The sequence below is a fragment of the Erythrolamprus reginae genome, chromosome 5 (assembly GCF_031021105.1).
Source record: "Erythrolamprus reginae isolate rEryReg1 chromosome 5, rEryReg1.hap1, whole genome shotgun sequence".
NCBI classification, from domain to species: domain Eukaryota; kingdom Metazoa; phylum Chordata; class Lepidosauria; order Squamata; family Dipsadidae; genus Erythrolamprus; species Erythrolamprus reginae.
Window position 1 is genome coordinate 12,330,057 of NC_091954.1, and position 18,465 is coordinate 12,348,521.

General features: G+C 46.2%; 1 protein-coding gene across 1 annotated transcript in view; it reads right to left on the minus strand.

The window, feature by feature from the left end:
- The window catches only part of CCDC6 (coiled-coil domain containing 6), a 91,616-nt gene that overhangs the window by 41,611 nt on the left and 31,540 nt on the right, over positions 1 to 18,465 (minus strand). Inside the window, exon 3 of the mRNA XM_070752069.1 lies at positions 7,431 to 7,559. Within this exon, the coding sequence (XP_070608170.1) occupies positions 7,431 to 7,559 (129 nt within the window). The remainder of the gene's footprint in view (positions 1 to 7,430; positions 7,560 to 18,465) is intronic.

Here is an 18,465-nt window from a genome sequence, read left to right on the forward strand (position 1 = left end):
CCTCCGGGACATGAATCCCAGCAACTGGTTAGGTCCCACAGAGTTGGCCTTCTCCGGGTCCGCTCGGCAAAGCAATACCGTCTGGCGGGACCCAGGGGAAGAGCCTTCTCTGTGGCGGCCCCGGCCCTCTGGAATCAACTCCCCCTAGAGATCAGGACTGTCCCCACTCTCCTTGCCTTTCGCAAAGTCCTAAAAACCCACCTCTGCCACCAGCCATGGGGAAATTGATTCCCCTCGGCCGTCCCGCTTTTATGTATGGTTTGTTTGGGTTGTATGATTGTTTTTAAATTAAGAGTTTTAACTGTTCTGGTTTTAATCATTGGATTTGTACTGTGTATTGTTGTTGTGAACCACTCCGAGTCTTTGTAGAGGGGCGGCATACAAATCTTAATAATAATAATAATAGTAATAATAATAGTAATAATAGTAGTAGTAGTAGTAGTAGTAATAATAATAATAATAATAATCATCATCATCACCATCAACCCCAGGAAGCCCCCTGGAGGCTGGAATTGACCTGTTTTCCAACTTCTGGTTGGCCCAGTAGGCTCGTGTTTCATCCTCCTCCCCCCCCCCCGCTCCAAAGGCTTCTCTGGAGCCAGGGGAGGGGGAGAAGGCCCTCCCCCATCCCCAAACGTCTCTGGAAGCCAAAAATTCCCTCCCAGAGACGTTTTGCGAGCCAGAAATCAGCTGGCTGGCACACACATGCACACTGTAGCTCAGTGATTTTCAACCTTTTTGAGCCGCGGCACATTCTTTACATTTACAAAACCCTGGGGCACATTGAGCGGAGGGGGGGGGGCCCTAAAAAAAGTTTGGACAAAAAAATTTCTCTTTCTCTTCCTCCCCTCTGCTCTATTTCTTTCTCCCTCCCTCTTTCTCTAACTTCCTTCCTCTTTCTTTCTCTCTCTCCCTCTTACTTTCTCTTCCTTCCTTCCTTCCTCTCTTTTTTGCTCTCTTTCTCTCTCCCTCCCTACCTCCCTCTATGTCTTTCTCTCTCCTTCCTTCCCTCCCTCTCTATTTATCTCTCTCTTGCTTGCTTTCTCTCTCCTGCTCTCTCTCTTTTGTTCCCTTTCTCTCTCTCTTGCTTTCTTTCTCTTGTTCTCTTTCTCTCTTGCTTTCTTTCTCTCTTGCTTTCTCTCTTGCTTTCTTTCTCTGAGGTTCGCGGCACACCTGACCATGTCTCGCGGCACACTAGTGTGCCGTGGCACACTGGTTGAAAATAGGCGTTGATTGCTTACCTGAACGCCTCTTCTCGTACGGTGAGTGGGTACAGCAGTCACATGGGTTGCTCCTGTCCAATCCGTTGGAACTGAGCCTAGTATTAAAAAAGACTGCTGGATCCGCCCCTTCCCCAGAATTCGCGAATCCGTACACTAGGCTCAGTAGTGAAGCTCTTTAATGTTCAACTCTCATGTGTTATAAGAAAATAGAATAGAAGGTAAAGAAGACCACACATAGGGAGGGAAGTGACTGCTGTACCCACTCACCGTACGAGAAGAGGCGTTCAGGTAAGCAATCAACGCCTATTCTCCGTACTGAAGGAGTGGGTCCAGCAGTCACATGGGACATACCCAAGAGATAGGTCCCTAGGGTGGGAGTACATTGCTATCGTGAGAGATAACGGATTGGAGTACTCTTCTGCCGAAGGCAGCGTCCGCTGATGCGTACGAATCGATTTTGTAGTGCTTTATGAAGGAATTTGGTGAGGCCCAAGTGACTGCTTTGCAGACTTCTTCCAACGGAGCCTGAGTCGCCCAAGCGGCAGATGTGGCAGCACTTCTGGTGGAATGCGCTGTAATATTCCTTGGAATGGAGAGGGAAGCTGTCTCGTAGGCCTTAGAGATGGTCCCTCTGATCCAACGACCTATTACTGTAGAAGACACTCTGGATCCCAAGGATCTGGGATGGTAGGCTATGAAGAGTGCTTCAGACCTCCGGATGGATCTTGTGCGTTGGATATAAACCTTTAGCGCTCTAGTGAGATCCAGAGTGTGCCATCTAGTTGCCAGGGGATGCTCTCGTTGGAGGCAGAAGGAAGGTAATATGATATCCTGAGATCTGTGAAACATGGAACTAACCTTTGGTAGAAAGGTGGGGTCCAGTCGCAGAACCACTTTGTCCTGGTGAAACTGGCAAAGGTCCTGTCTGAGAGAAAGGGCTGCCAACTCAGATATGCGTCGGGCGGATGTAATCGCCACCAGGAATGCTACCTTAAAGGATAGGTACCTGAGGGACGCAGAATTCAGGGGTTCGTAAGGTGCCTGAGTAAGAGAGTGGAGAACCCGTGGCAAGTCCCAGGTAGGATATCTGTGGATTTTAGAAGGCCTGAGGTTGGCCACTCCTCTTAGAAATTCTTGGATTTCTGGAAAGGAGCGGAGGGGCTGCCTGCGAGGCCCCGCCAAGACGGAAGAAATGGCGGCCAGGTGTCGGCGGATGGTGCTGGTAGAGAGGCCCTGGTGGAAACCCTTCATGAGGAAGGTGATTATCCTGTGGATGGGAAGACACAGGGGAGAAAAACCCTCCTGCGAGCACCACTGATGGAATTTGGACCAAGTATGGTCGTAGATCCGGTTGGTAGACCCTCTTCTAGACTTCAGGATGATTTCCACTGTGTCCGGGTCATACCCTCGCAGGTCTAAGTCCCTCCGGATAATAGCCAGGCGGTGAGGTGGAACCACTCTGGGTCCGGATGGAAGGAGGCCCCCTGTCACAACATATCCTCCGAAACGGGGAGTCGCCAGGGGTCCTGGACGGACAGTTGTTGGAGGTCCGCGAACCAGGGCCTGCGAGGCCAGTGAGGGGCAATCAGAATTACTCGGGCCTTCTCCAGGAGGATTTTGTTGATCACGTCTGGCAGAATTGGAATTGGAGGGAAGGCATACAATAGACCTGGAGGCCAAGGGCTCCTGAGAGCATTGATTGCCTCTGCTCCCGGAGACGGGAACCTGGAGATGAAGCGAGGGAGCTGGGCATTGGCTTTGGTCGCCAATAGATCCAACACTGGATGGCCGAACCTGAGGCAGATTTGGTGGAACAGTGACTGATGGAGATTCCACTCGCCTGGATCTAAGGTCGCTCGCGAGAGCCAGTCCGCTTGGACGTTGAGGCTCCCCGAGATGTGGTCGACTAGAAGCGACTGGAGATTCTTCTCTGCCCAAAGGCCTAACTTCAGGGCCTCCCTCATGAGGGCCTTGGATCTTGTGCCTCCCTGTCTGCAAATATGGCTTTTGGTGGCTATATTGTCGGTGAGAATCAGCACATGCTGGTTGGAGATGTGAGACTGGAATTGTTTTAGAGCTAGAGACACGGCTCTTAATTCTAGCCAATTGATGGGCCTGGAAGCCTCCTCCGGTGACCATGTGCCCTGAGCTAAAAGACCCTGGGCGTGGGCTCCCCAGCCCGAGAGGCTGGCATCTGTGGTGACTACAAACTGGTCGGGGCACCGGAAGGGAGATCCCTTGTCTAGGGCTGGAGAAGTCCACCACTTGAGGGATCTGCGAACCGTCGGTGGGATGGTGATGCGACGATTCGAGTTGCTGTGGCCCGATCTCTGGAATGGTAATAGAAGCCACTGTAGGTCCCTGGCGTGAAGACAGGCCCAGGGGACAATACCAATACATGACACCATTTTACCCAAAAGGGAAGATAGGGTGGCAATGGAGGCAGATTGCTGGGGCAGGATGCGAGCAATGAGATCCAAAATGCTGCGTTTTCTCTCAGTGGAGAGGAAAACCTGGGATATCTCAGAATTAATGATAGTTCCCAGATGCAGAATGGAAGTGGATGGATCAAGGTGGCTCTTTTTAAGATTTATGGAGAAACCATGATTCTGTAGAACCGACATGGTAAAAGAGAGGTCTGCAGCCACACCAGTTCTGGAATTTCCATGAATTAAAATGTCATCTAAATAACATAAAATATGAATGGGAGAGGCCCGGATATGAGCTGCCAAGGATCCCAAGAGTTTAGTGAAGACTCTGGGAGCTGAGGAGAGCCCAAATGGCATAGCCCTATACTGAAAATGCCTGCCTTGAAAGGCAAAGCGCAGAAATTTCCTATGGACCTTGGCAATGGGAATATGGAGGTAGGCCTCCGTGAGATCCAGAGACACCATAAAGTCTCCCTGATGTAGAGCTGCTAAAATGGAAGATAAGGAATGCATTTTGAATTTCCTATATTTTATGAACCGGTTCAATTTCTTTAGATCTAAGATGGCTCTCCAGCCTCCAGAGGTCTTAGGGACCATGAAGAGGATGGAATAGAAGCCTAAACCTCTCTGGAGAGAGGGGACCGGTTGAATAGCTCTAATAGTCAACAAATGAGAAATAGCCTCCTCCATTCGGATACGAGATGGAGTGGAACTGGGAGAAGGACAAGAAATAAAACGGTTAGGGGGGGGGTGAAATGAACTCTAACCTTAGGCCCCTATCCACAGTGTCAATGACCCAGGGGTCCTTACAAGAACGGTGCCAGGCGGAAGAGAACCAGGCTAGGCGACCGCCTATGGGAAAGGAGGAAAACTTACCATCTGGCTCTTTTGGAAGCCCTGGAAGAAGAGGATCCTCTCTGATAACGGGAACCTCTGCCCCTGGTGGTTCTAGATTGGGATCGAAACCGAGGGGAATACTGACCTGGACTCCTTTGAAATGCGAAGCCCTGATCCTGTTGACGCCCTGTGCGCCGAAAGGGCTGCGGTTTAGGGGCCTTCTTGGTGGTAGGTCCCAAGACCTTTTTCTTGTCTGTGGTCTCCGTAAGGAGAGGGTCCAGAAGGTCTCCGAAGAGGAGGTTACGTTTCAGCGGACCCATGGCTAACTGCCACTTCTGTCTTACTCCCGCCTGCCAAGGGCGGAGCCATAGAAGTCTTCTGGCCGTTGTGGAGGCTGCTACTGACCTGGCTGCAAATCTGGAAGATTGGAGGGTAGCATCTGCTACATATTGGGCAGCTGCGAAGATTTTGTTGAAATCCTGTTGGCCCCGTAAGTCATCTGGAGGCAGGTGTGGTTGGAGCTGACGAAGCCACAAGAGCATAGCTCTGGAAAAGAAGGATGCCGCTGCAGCACTCTTAATGGCCCATGAGTCTGCCAGGAGACTCCTTTTGAGCATTTGCTCAAGTCGTTTGTCCTCTGGCCGGAGGACCTCCTCTGCTTCGCCCGGCATGGCGGCAGTCGAGTGGAGTGTCTTCACTGGTTCATCTGGCTTGGGACATGTTAGGAGTTCCTCATAGGAGGAGGAGAGCTTGTAGAGCTTCCTGTCCTTGGGAGTGGGAGTAAAGCCAGCGGTTGGGTGGTCCCACTGTTTAAGCAAGGCATCCTTAAACAACTTGGGCATAGGAATTACCTCATTGTCTTCCTGTTCTTCCATGAAATAAGGAAGATTTTCCTCCGGAGGGTCTGAGGAAGAAGTAGCCTGTTTTTCTTGCCCGGCTAGCCCCGTGGATACTCTAGCTTTAAGCAGGAGAGATTTGAAAAGCTGCGAAGGAAAGATAGCAGCTGGGGCTGGAATCTTAATCTGAGATTCCTCATCTTCCGACAGACGCTGAAATGGGTCATCATCCTCTTCTGCATCCACATCCTCATCCTCTTCCTGAGAGGAGTCAGAGACCTCCATGGCTGGGGCTCTGTAGGAAGGAGAAGAACTCACGGGACGGGAGGAGCGTGGAGGGGGATGAAACAGAGAAGGCACATTGAAAGATGATAGTTTAGCGTCAATGGTGTTAGTCAGAATAGTCAAGATAGACTGAAACTCCGGTGGCAAGGAAGAAATATTAGCCGGAAAAGCCGGAGGATCCCTGAGGGCCTGAGCAGGTTCTGGCTGGGAGGAATCCTCGGTAATATCTGGCTCCTCTGGACCTAAACCCCATAGGTTAGGTTGGGGTGGATTTAGGTTTGGCTCATCCAGGGATAGCACAGGAACCCCAGAAAGAGGCAGGTTAGAGGCCTCCGGGGGGGTTGGATTGATATGCACTTGGGCCTGCACCTTAAAACGTTTGGCTGATTTATCATGTATTTTTTGTAGGGCTAGGTCCCTTCTCTTCTCAACCCTGGTGGGCTTGGCTAAGGAATGGGTGCCTGAGGAAGAGGAGGAAGAGGCCTGGGGAACCTCAGTAGAATTACCAGTAGGCCTAACCTCTTTGGGACCTTTGGTAGTGCCTCTCTTGGGAAAAGAAGCCATAGTCTGAAACAAATTACAGAAGACGAGGCTTGAGCCAAGAAAATAGGGGGGAGAAGAATATTTTTGTGGGATTTCCCAAGAGGATAAGTGACCCTGCTCCTAGGCTCAGGAGCTGCTGCGCCTTAAGGGGCAATCCGGACGGTACCAAGAGTTCTTGTCCCTAAGTGCAGCGTGGCAGGCCTCGCTAACTTAACTTTAAGAAAAACCAAGGCACACTGGTTGGAGGCCACTTCCGTGGAGAATAGGCCTGAGAGACTCAAAGCGACGACTCCAGGGTCAGGCGGCGGGCTGGAAGCACTAATGGCCGACCCCTTAGGGCAAAACCGAAAGTGCTAATTACTGGGCGCGAGAGCCTTGGCGCCAAAAAACCACTCCGTTAATTGCAATCGGAGAAACTAAGCCCGGGAGACAATTCAAGTCCCACACCGCGGGAGGTAAATAGCCCTTAATTATTTGTTTTTTAAATCAATCAAGCTTGCCCCCGGCAGGACCTCCAAGGCCGTAAAACCAGACCGGCCGCGGCTACAGCACGGAGGGAAAAACCGCAAATGGCTGAGCCGCTAACTTCTCCCCCAACTCAAAGCCCTGTAGGGCTGAGTAAAATCCACTGCCGGCAAGCTAAAATGGAAAATTCTTACTGTTTTTAGCTGAGAGAGATCGAAGGGAAGGTGTTTTATCGAGAGGAACGAGCATTCACACACATCCGAGGATGCGAACTGAGCGAATTCTGGGGAAGGGGCGGATCCAGCAGTCTTTTTTAATACTAGGCTCAGTTCCAACGGATTGGACAGGAGCAACCCATGTGACTGCTGGACCCACTCCTTCAGTACGGAGAAACACTGCTGTAGCTGAACTAGGGCAACTGCTTGTATGCCAAAAGATGTTGCACCCGTGCCATAGGTTCGCCATCACTGATGTAGGGGCTCCTGCCTAAGCTGGGGGTTGGACTAGAGATGACCTACAACAGAGGTAGGCAAACTTGGCTCTTCTATGACTCGTGGACTTCAACTCCCAGAATGCCTCAGCTAGCATGATGGGCTCAGGAATTCTGGGAATTGAAGTCCGCAAGTCATAGAGGCACCAACTTTACCCACCCTTGACCTACAAGGTCCCTTTCCAACTCTAATAATCTGCAATCTGACACCCCACTGGACTTTTCCCTAAGCACAACCCTTCACTGAAATCTCCCTGCAGAGCCAGCACCTTCCCAGCCCGTCTCCTCCTAGATGGGGGATTCCCCTCCCTCTGTGACTCACCTGCTCCAGAGTGAGCTGCTTGGAAATGGTGTCGTTTTCCAGTTTTTTAATTTTCTTCATCAACTTGTTGACTTGGAACTCCTGCTCCTGTTCCAGGTGCTGCTCCAGCTCGGCCTTCTCATGCTGCAGCTAAGATCGGGAGAGAAGTCCAAGGCCAAAGGGTCAGCATATCACAGCAGCAAAAACGGCTTGTATTTTAATTACATAGATACATGAAATCTGGCCCTGGTCAAACCCAGATTGGAAGTCAAACGCAATATTGACAGTAAAACGTGAAAGGGCGCATAAATGTATGTGTTGTGGTTAGCTGTGGCCCAGCTCCTGCCCCAAGGACTGTGGATGTGGGGGAGACATCCACATGCCACAGGCCTGTTTTGCTCCCGGTGGAATCTGATGATGAAGGCTCCTCTGACCAAGAAGACATGAGTGACAGGGAGGAGGAGAGTGGGGCAGACAGCTCAGAAGGAGATCAGCGACTGATTAGGTCCCACAGAGTGGGCCTTCTCCGGGTCCCGTCAACTAAACAATGTCGGTTGGCGGGCCCCAGGGGAAGAGCCTTCTCTGTGGCGGCCCCGACTCTCTGGAACCAACTCCCCCCAGAGATTAGAACTGCCCCTACTCTCCTTGCCTTTCATAAGCTCCTTAAAACCCACCTTTGTCATCAGGCATGGGGGAACTGAGACATCTCCCCCGGGCATATACAATTTATGCATGGTATGTTTGTGTGTATGTTTGCTTAGTAAATGGTTTTTTAAAAATATTTTAAATTATAATTTAGATTTGTCATGAATTGTTGCATTCTGTTGTGAGCCGCCCCGATTCTGCGTAGAGGGGCGGCATACAAATCTAAATAATAAAATAAATAAAATAAATAAAATTACCTAGCTCCTCCTTGGATTCAGAACAAGAGTTAATGATACAGCCACGCATGCAGAGAGCGATGCATAGGCAACAACAACTGAGAGATTATTATCAAAGAAAATGAGGCCACCTATGGTTGGGTGAAGCTGTGGTAATTAGTGAGGCTGCTATAAAGAGCAGCCTGTGGGTTTGGCCATTGTGGAGGATTATCTGATCATTGTGTTTCGTGACGGCTTTACTGACTTTGACCTTTTGTGTGCTGATTTTTCCCCGCTTTGAAACTAAACCAGAGCAAACTGTGTTTCACTTTGTGAAAGAAGAAGGACTTTGAATTACCTCACATCTGCAAGATAAGTATCACAGAACTGATAAGGGACTTGTACAAATTACCAGTTTGTTTGGAGACCAGTGCTCTTTGCTATACCAAAAGAGGGATTGGTTTAAGTGCATTTTCGTTATAAAGAACATTGTTTTGAATTTTCAAACGTGTGTGTGTCTGAAATTTGTACCTGTGAATTTTCGGGAGGATTCTGCCAGAGCGCTCGACAGAACATGTATGAAGCCAATTCTACCCACAAAATGCTTTTGTGCCTTTTGAACAGACAACTTTCAGTACAGTAGTAGGAAATTTTTATTGTGTTTTTTTCTCTCACTCTTGGAACAGGTCAGTTGCCTACCAATAGGGGAAAATGTAGCGATCTACATTGTTGTGGTTGGCTCTGGCCCAGCTCCTGCCCCAGGGAATGGGGAGATGGATGCAGGGGAAAATTCATCACGTCACAGGCCTGTGTTATTGCCGACAGAATCAGTTCAGAGTTTAGTTTCCTTGGACGAAGAAGAAGGTGGGAGTGACTCGGCAGAGGAGGGCTTGGCACACAGCCCAGGCAGTCAATCTTCCTTATCTTCCATTGATTCAGATGATGACATTTTGGACCCACGCAAGCGCAGAATTATGCATAGAAGAGACCAAGTAAGAACATATTACAGGAGATAAGTGAGACCACCTGTGTTTGGGTGGGGCTCCAGTAATTAGGGCTGCTGCTATAAATAGCAGCGTGTGGGTTTGGCCGTTGTGGAAGAATATCTGATCGGAGTTCGTCAGGAATCTTGTGGTTGCTGGACTTTGTTGCTTTTTCACGCCTTTGAAACCAAAGCAGAGCAACGTGTGTGTGTGTGTCTCACTTCGTTGGAAGAAGGGGTGTAAAGTTTCTTCACAGCTGCTAGCTAAGTACTTAATGACTGCTTAAGAGAAATTGTACAGACTACCCGGTTGTTTTGGGAAGAGTGCTCTTTGCAATACAAAGAGTGCTTAGTTACATATATATGTTAGTTTATCATTAACGTATCCATTTCTATGTAATTGCTTTCATATCCTCTATATATGTAATACTGTATATACCCTATATATATAATATATATGTAATACTGTGTATACCCTAACCCTAACCCTAACCCTAACCCTAACCCTAACCCTAACCCACTTTATACAAATAATTAAAAAACAAAACCTACAACCCGATGACCTACTTGTAAGTTTCGATGTCGTGTCCCTGTTCACACAAATACCTATTACAGAAGCCTTGACAGCTATCCAAGACAAACACAAACCCCCCAAATATATCCTAGACCTTACCAACCACTGCCTGACCAATACATACTTCATCTATAATGAACAAAGATATAAACAAATAGAGGGAGCCCCCATGGGATCACCTCTATCACCTGTCATAGCCAACCTCTATATGGAATATTTCGAAAATAATGCTTTAGAGCAAGCCAAATACAAACCCAAACTTTGGCTGAGATATGTTGATGATACCTTTGTAATTTGGCCACATGGTAAAGAAAAACTAGACAATTTCCTCACTCATCTCAACAGCCTACACCCCAAAATACAGTTTACTATGGAAACAGAAATCAATGATCAACTTCCCTTTCTAGATGTACTGGTCTATAAAAAACCCAATGGCAGCCTAGGACATACTATCTACCAAAAGAAAACCCATACCAACCGTTATCTAAATGCACACTCACACCACCACCCCGCACAAATCACCTCAGTGGCCAAAACCCTCATCACCAGAACCAAACGCTTAGCTGACCATGAGCACTTAAAAACTGAATTGAACAAACTCAAAGATGTACTAATTTCTAATGGATTCAAAGAGAAAACAATAACAAACCTAATCAATAAAGAGACACCCCCCAAAAAACAAGATCAAGAACAGGACAATGGCACCACCATCCTTCCTTACATCAAAGGCACCACGGATAAAATTAGTAAAATTCTACAAAAACATAACATCAAAACCTCATTTTGCACTAACCAAAAAATATCTAATATCCTAAGGAGCCCCAAAGATAAAATCCAATTAGAATACCAAGGAATCTATGAAATCCCTTGCAAAACATGTGCAGCCACATACATTGGACAAACTAACCGAAGAGTGAGCCAGCGCATGGCAGAACATATGAATGCAGTCAAGAAACAGGAGAAGACCTCCTCCCTTGTCCAGCACATTAAAAGAACAGGGCACGAAATTGACTTTGAAAAAACTAAATTACTCCACAAAACAGAGAATTTATATAAAAGAATCTCTCTAGAAGCTATCGAAATTGAAAAGAGATCCTTTTGTTTAAATAAAAGGGATGATACCTCGCGCCTGCCAGAGATTTGGAAACCAGCCTTAAACAAAATAAACACTTCATTATAATCAATATGTCAATCCTTTAATTATTATGATTTTAGAATTTTATATTTGAAAATCAGACTTAAACAAAACACTTCATAATCTTCATGCCATTCCTTCTATAACCATGATTACACCAACCAATCAGATCACGGAAGCATAGTCACCCAATCTATTTGCTACATTCTAAGCAAATCTCCACCCCCACACTACATGCTAAGAAGAAATGTCAGTTGCTAATATTCATTTGCAAAAACACAAAGATTGGAACTCCAGCCTGATGATGGTGAATGGGATTTCACCGAAACGTCGCATAGACATGCAAAACATTACACAGGGCAAAACCCGAACTCAGAACAATCTACATACTGTATATATATATATATACATATATGTAATATATATGTAATAAAAAATAAGAGGGATAAATATATATATATATATTATAAAGGAATATGCTGCATGAAACAATTAGCTTGCAATTTAGCAGGTGTAAATATTAAGTTCTGATACCAAATAACCCATGTATAAATCACAATGCTTTATTTTGTCTTGAATGTATATATGTCTGTATGTTGTCCTTGTTTTTTCTTTTCTACGTAATTTTATGCACTTTGTAAATGTTGTATTGTTCCATTGTTTATATCCATTCTTTTTTTAATGTAAATAATCAATAAAGTATTTTTCCCCCCCAAAAAAAGAGTGCTTAGTTTATTTTGACTTTTGTGATGAAGAACATTGTTTTGAATTTTCAAACGTGTGTGTGTCTGAAATTTGTACCCTTGAATTTTCGGGAGGCTCCTACCAGAGAGCCCGGCAGAACATACATGAAACTGGATTTCTAGATATGCCATGCAGGGAGGTTTTTAAATAAAAGACTGGATAGCCCCCTGTCTGGAATGGTATAGGGCAGGGGTAGGCAAAGTTGGCTCTTTCCGAAAAATAAGACGCACCCAAATTTTCAGTCTCTTTTAGGGATGAAAAATGTGCATCTCATACTTTGAAAAATACGCAAATCTTTTTGTTCCTTTTTTAAAAAAAAGTTGATATCACTTTAAAAGCAGTTATTCTGCCTGGTTCTTTTCAACAAGAGACATGTAAGACTGGTCTTATCACCTAGACTTCCTTGGTAAATACATTAACTCAGAACTGACAGAAATCAAACAAGCCCTCCTCGGCTTTTTGGAGCCGACTTCCTCCATATGTGCAGAAGTCTAAACTGCAGACAAGTTCAGACAAATATGACTGAATATTTCTGAGTGAGAGCAACAAATGTCCAAGGAACCCTTCCAATCTGCCTTATTGTGTGTTCTGTCGGGCTCTCTGGTAGACTCTTGCCAAAAATTCACAGGTACAAATTTCAGACACACACGTTTGAAAATTCAAAACGATGTTCTTTATAATGAAAATTCACTTAAACCAAGCCCTCTTTTGGTATAGCAAAGAGCACTCGTCTCCAAAGAAACTGGTAATTTGTACAAGTCCCTTATCAGTTCTGTGATACTTAGCTTGCAGCTGTGAGGCAATTCACAGTCCTTCTTTCACAAAGTGAAACACACTTTGCTCTGGTTTAGTTTCAAAGCGGGGAAAAATCAGCACACAAAAGGTCAAACGCAGCAAGGCAGGCACGAAACACAACGATCAGATAATCCTCCACAATGGCCAAACCCACAGGCTGCTCTTTATAGCAGCCTCACTAATGACCACAGCCCCACCCAACCACAGGTGGCCTCATTTTCTTTGATAATAATCTCTCAGTTGTTGTTGCCTATGCATCGCTCTCCGCATGCGTGGCTGTATCATTAACTCTTGTTCTGAATCCAAGGAGGAGCTAGATAATTGATCTCCTTCTGAGCTGTCTGCCCCACTCTCCTCCTCCCTGTCACTCATGTCTTCTTGATCAGAGGAGCCTTCATCATCAGATTCCACCGGGGGCAAAACAGGCCTGCAGCATGTGGATGTCTCCCCCACATCCACAGTCTTTGGGGCAGGAGCTGGGTCAGAGCTGACCACAACACAAGAAATATGAAGATTGGAAATATTCAAATGGATGTCACAGTGCAAACACTTGAGGACCAAAGGGAGATATGGCTCCACTTCCATGTATCTTTTATTCTACAATAATCTCCGTCCTCACTTTTCACATCTTCTGTTAACAGTGGTCTTCCCTTCTGAGATATCTGCTAACAGCAGGGGTCTTCAAACTTGGCAATTTAAGACCTGTGGACTACAACTCCCAGAATTCTCCAGCCAGCTATGCTGGCTAGAGAATTCTGGGAGTTGAAGTCCACAAGTCTTAAAGTTCCCATGTTTGAGGACCGCTGGCTAACAGGGAGTCATGGTACCTTTGCAGAACATTATGGAACCAATGATGCTGCTACTGAAAGCTAAAAGAACGAAGTGATCTTCCAAGGATAATCAGATCAGATGAGTAGAGTAGAGTAGATTCCCTAAGTTGAAGGTACAGGTAAACCCTGCTTTCAAAAATTATAAAAGGTCTCGATCCAAGAGTGGTAAATTCAGCAACTCTGCATCAGCAACCTTGCAATGAAGAAGAATTGGACTATTACAACCACTCCTAGGAGGTGGGAGAGGAAGAAAAGAAAGAAGGAAGAGGAGGAGCGACAGGGGGGAAAGGAAGAGGAAGAGGAGGAGGAGGAGGAGGAGGAGGAGGAGGAAGAAGAAGAAGAAGAAGAAGAAGAAGAAGAAGAAGAAGAAGAAGAAGAAGAAGAAGAAGAAGAAGAAGAAGAAGAAACATAGAAGACTGACGGCAGAAAAAGACCTCATGGTCCATCTAGTCTGCCCTTATACTATTTCCTGTATTTTATCTTACAATGGATATATGTTTATCCCAGGCATGTTTAAATTCAGTTACTGTGGATATACCAACCACGTCTGCTGGAAGTTTGTTCCAAGGATCTACTACTCTTTCAGTGAAATATTATTTTCTCATGTTGCTTTTGATCTTTCCCCCAACTAACTTCAGATTGTGTCCCCTTGTTCTTGTGTTCACTTTCCTATTAAAAACACTTTCCCCCTGGACCTTATTTAACCCTTTAACATATTTCAATGTTTCGATCATGTCCCCCCTTTTCCTTCTGTCCTCCAGACTATACAGATTGAGTTCATGAAGTCTTTCCTGATACGTTTTATGCTTAAGACCTTCCACCATTCTTGTAGCCCGTCTTTGGACCCGTTCAATTTTGTCAATATCTTTTTGTAGGTGAGGTCTCCAGAACTGAACCCAGTATTCCAAATGGGGTCTCACCAGCATTCTATATAGCGGGATCACAATCTCCCTCTTCCTGCTTGTTATACCTCTAGCTATGCAGCCAAGCATCCTACTTGCTTTTCCTACCGCCCGACCACACTTCTCACCCATTTTGAGACTGTCAGAAATCACTACCCCTAAATCCTTCTCTTCTGAAGTTTTTGCTAACACAGAACTGCCAATGCAATACTCAGATTGAGGATTCCTTTTCCCCAAGTGCATTATTTTACATTTGGGAACATTAAACTGCAGTTTCCATTGCTTTGACCATTTATCTAATAAAGCTAAATCAATTGGAGCTTGAGTATAACCCTTCGAAGAAGAAGAAGAAGAAGCAGAAGAAGAAGAAGAAGAAGAAGAAGAAGAAGAAGAAGAATAATTATTTAATAATAATAATAATTTATTAGATTTGTAAGCCGCCCCTCTCCGAAGACTCAGAAGAAGAAGAAGAAGAAGAAGAAGAAGAAGAAGAAGAGGAAGAGGAAGAGGAAGAGGAAGAGGAAGAGGAAGAGGAGGAGGAGGAGGAGGAGGAGGGGAGGAGGAGGAGGAGGAAGAGGAGGAGGAGGAGGAGGAGCAGGAGGAGAGCTGTTGTACTTTTCTTTTTAGGTTCTGGATAGTATCATCTGAATCTTGCTACTTGGATACACAACATTATTTAAACAGAGGACGTTTCTAGTGGATCCTGGAAGGAAAAAAAATATAGACTGGACTGTCAAGAGAGCAAAGATGAAATATAAACACCGGAGCTGTTTTCCTTGGCAGTCTTGCAAGTCAACACACACACAAATGTTCTGAGTTGATGAAGTGTGAAGGGAGTACAAAGAGTTGATCCAGGGCAAATTCCAAAGCAATCCAAACCCATCACCCCTTTTGGGTGATGAAAATCTGCTCAATCCGTGCACTGGATCAGAGCCACTCGATCCTTTGTTTCCCCCCAAACTTGGCACTTTTTGAGATGCCCAGATTTCCCCATTCCGCAGGCAAATTCTGGGATTTGAGGACCACACATCTCAAAGGCACCCAACACTGCACTAGGTGCATGGGGGTGTGTGTGTGAACCTCTGCACAGCAGTAAACACCACAAAGTTGAGCTCTCCTTGTTCCACTGAATGGGATCTCGGTGTGATTCACACACCACAACTCACTTATTAATAATATTACTAGAGGATTTTGAAAAAAAAGCCTTTTATCGTTTAATTTTTGGGAAATGGACTTTTAAAGCCTGGAGACTTGGTTTTCCCTGATCTGTATTTTTAATTTTAAAGGAGAAATATTCTCTTTTGTAACCATCTTCCTTTTCTTGGTTTGTTCATTCCCCACTTTGGAATGTTTAGGTCAAGGGTCCACAAACCTGTCAACTTTAAGACTTGTGGACATTAAAAAAAAAAGGTTAAAGTCCACAGGTCTTAAAACTGCCAAGTGTTCGGAAACTTCAGATCGTGCAGAATGCAGCTGCAAGAGCAGTCATGGGCTTCCCCAGGTATGCCCATGTTACACCAACACTCCGCAGTCTGCATTGGTTGCCGATCAATTTCCGGTCACAATTCAAAGTGTTGGTTATGACCTATAAAGCCCTTCATGGCATCGGACCAGAATATCTCCGAGACCGCCTTCTGCTGTACGAATCCCAGCGACCGATTAGGTCCCACAGAGTGGGCCTTCTCCGGGTCCTGTCAACTAAACAATGTCGGTTGGCGGGCCCTAGGGGAAGAGCCTTCTCTGTGGCGGCCCCAACTCTCTGGAACCAGCTCCCCCCAGAGATTAGAACTGCCCCTACCCTCCTTGCCTTAAAACCCACCTTTGTCGTCAGGCATGGGGGAACTGAGATATCTCCCCCGGGCCTATATAATTTATGTATGGTATGTTTGTAGGTATGTCTGCTTAAAAATGGGGTTTTTTAAACTATTTTAAATTTTAAATTGTAAATTATTAGATTTGTCAGGAACTGTTTTTATTGTGTTGTGAGCCGCCCCGAGTCTACGGAGAGGGGCGGCATACAAATCTAATAAATAAATAAAATAAATAAATAAATAAAGTTTGAAGACCTCTGGTTTAGGCAATAATGGCAGTTAAGACATTTTTCATCGACATCTTAGAGATGAAACTCAATCTGAAACCTGAATTATTTTTGTTAGGAATAACCATCGATAAACATGAGAAAAATAAAGTATACTTAATAACTGCGGCAAGAGTAGCATATGCCCAGAAATGGAAAAATGAAGATGCTCCTACAGAAGAAGAAATCTTATTTAAAATCCTAACATGAACAGAGATGGACAAACTGACGTTAGATTTCAAGGACAAATGGGACACAGATTATTTTGAAACCTGGAATCAATGATATAACTCGATAGGGAGGAAAACCAAGATTAAAGGCTAGAAAGTATGATACCCTGTTTCCCCGATAGTAAGACACCCCCGATTGTAAGACGTATCGGGGGTTTCAGGGGGGTCGGCTAATATAAGCCGTACCTCGAAAGTAAGACATATGTCTTACTTTCGGGGAAACACGGGGGTATTGCCGGGGGGGAGCCCGATGACGTCGCTTCCAAGCTCCCCACGCGCCCCTCGCCTTCGCCTCGCCGCGGCGCCACCGCCTCTTCCCCGGCTTGGCAAAGCGAAGGACGGCGCTGGTCCGAAGCGAGCCGAGCGGGCGGCGGCTTGCAGCGAAGGCACTCGTCCCAGCAACTGAGTCCTGCCGAGGCTCGGCTGCAAGCGGCCAGCGAGGCCGACCAGCTCCGAGGCGAGCGGCCGGAGCTGCGCCCTCCTTCGCCCGCCTCCTTTCCGGCAGGCAGGTGGGGCTGCCCAACTGCGCAGAGCGGCTCCTCCCCTCCAGACACACGCTTCCCCGACACGCGTCTGTGGCCTCACGTGTGCACGCCGCTTGGAGCCCCGAGGTTGAACTTGGAAAAGGGCTCACGAGGCTCCTATCCCGCGGCTGCCCTTCTGGACTCTGGGGAGATGCCTTCGGAAACGCGACCCTTTCAATTTTTTTCCAATGTAAGACATACCCCGAAAGTAAGACGTAGTGGGGCTTTTGGGGTAAAAAGAAAGTAAGACACTGTCTTACTTTTGGGAAAACACGGTAGATAGTTCTAAATCAATTCAAATTTAAACAGATATTGGAAAACTATTGGTGGGGGGGAGGGAATAATCAATGTATACACTGAATAGATTGTCACACATTGCATTTTTCGGAGTATAAGACGCACCGGAGTATAAGCTGCACTTATAATTTTGGGGAGGAAAATAGAGGGAAAAATACATCTAGCTAGCGTCCTTAGTCTGGTCAGCTTCCGTACATTATTTTATCCCCTAGTTAGGGTTTTAAAAAAACTTTATTTGGAGAGAGTAACAATGAAGGCGCTTGCAAGCCAGTAAGAGATGGGAACATCATTAGCAACATTCGGAGCAAGTAGAGCAATGGAAAAAACCCTGCAAAGACTTAGGACTTGGAAAACATTCCTCACAGAGAGTAACAATGAAAGAGCTTGCAAGCTGGTAAGAACTGGGAACATTGTTAGCACCTGGTTAAGGCTGGAAAAGGTATTTATTTTATTTATTCGATTTTTATGCCACCCTTCTCCTTAGTCTCAGGGCGGCTTACAACATGTTAGCAACAGCACTTTTTAACAGAGCTAGGCTATTGCCCGCACAATCTGGGTCCTCATTTTACCCACCTCGGAAGGATGGAAGGCTGAGTCAACCTTGAGCTGGTGATGAGATTTGAACCACTGACCTTCAGATCTACAGTCAGCTTCAGTGGCCTGTAGTACAGCACTCTACCCCGGCTCTTTTTTGCCCATGTTACACCAATACTCCGCAGTCTGCATTGGTTGCCGATCAGTTTCTGGTCACAATTCAAAGTTTTCGTTATGACCTATAAAGCCCTTCATGGCAACGGACCAGAATATCTCCGGGACCGCCTTCTGCCGCAGTGACCGGTTAGGTCCCACAGAGTTGGCCTTCTCCACGTCCCGTCGACTAAACAATGTCGGCTGGTGGGACCCAGGGGAAGAGCCTTCTCTGTGGTGGCCCTGACCCTCTGGAACCAACTCCTCCCAGAGATTAGGATTGCCCCCACCCTCCTTGCCTTTCGTAAACTCCTCAAAACCCACCTCTGCCGTCAGGCATGGGGGAATTGAGACATCTCCCCTAGGCCTATATATGCATGGTATGTTTGTGTGTATGTCTTGCTTTTTAAATAAGGGGT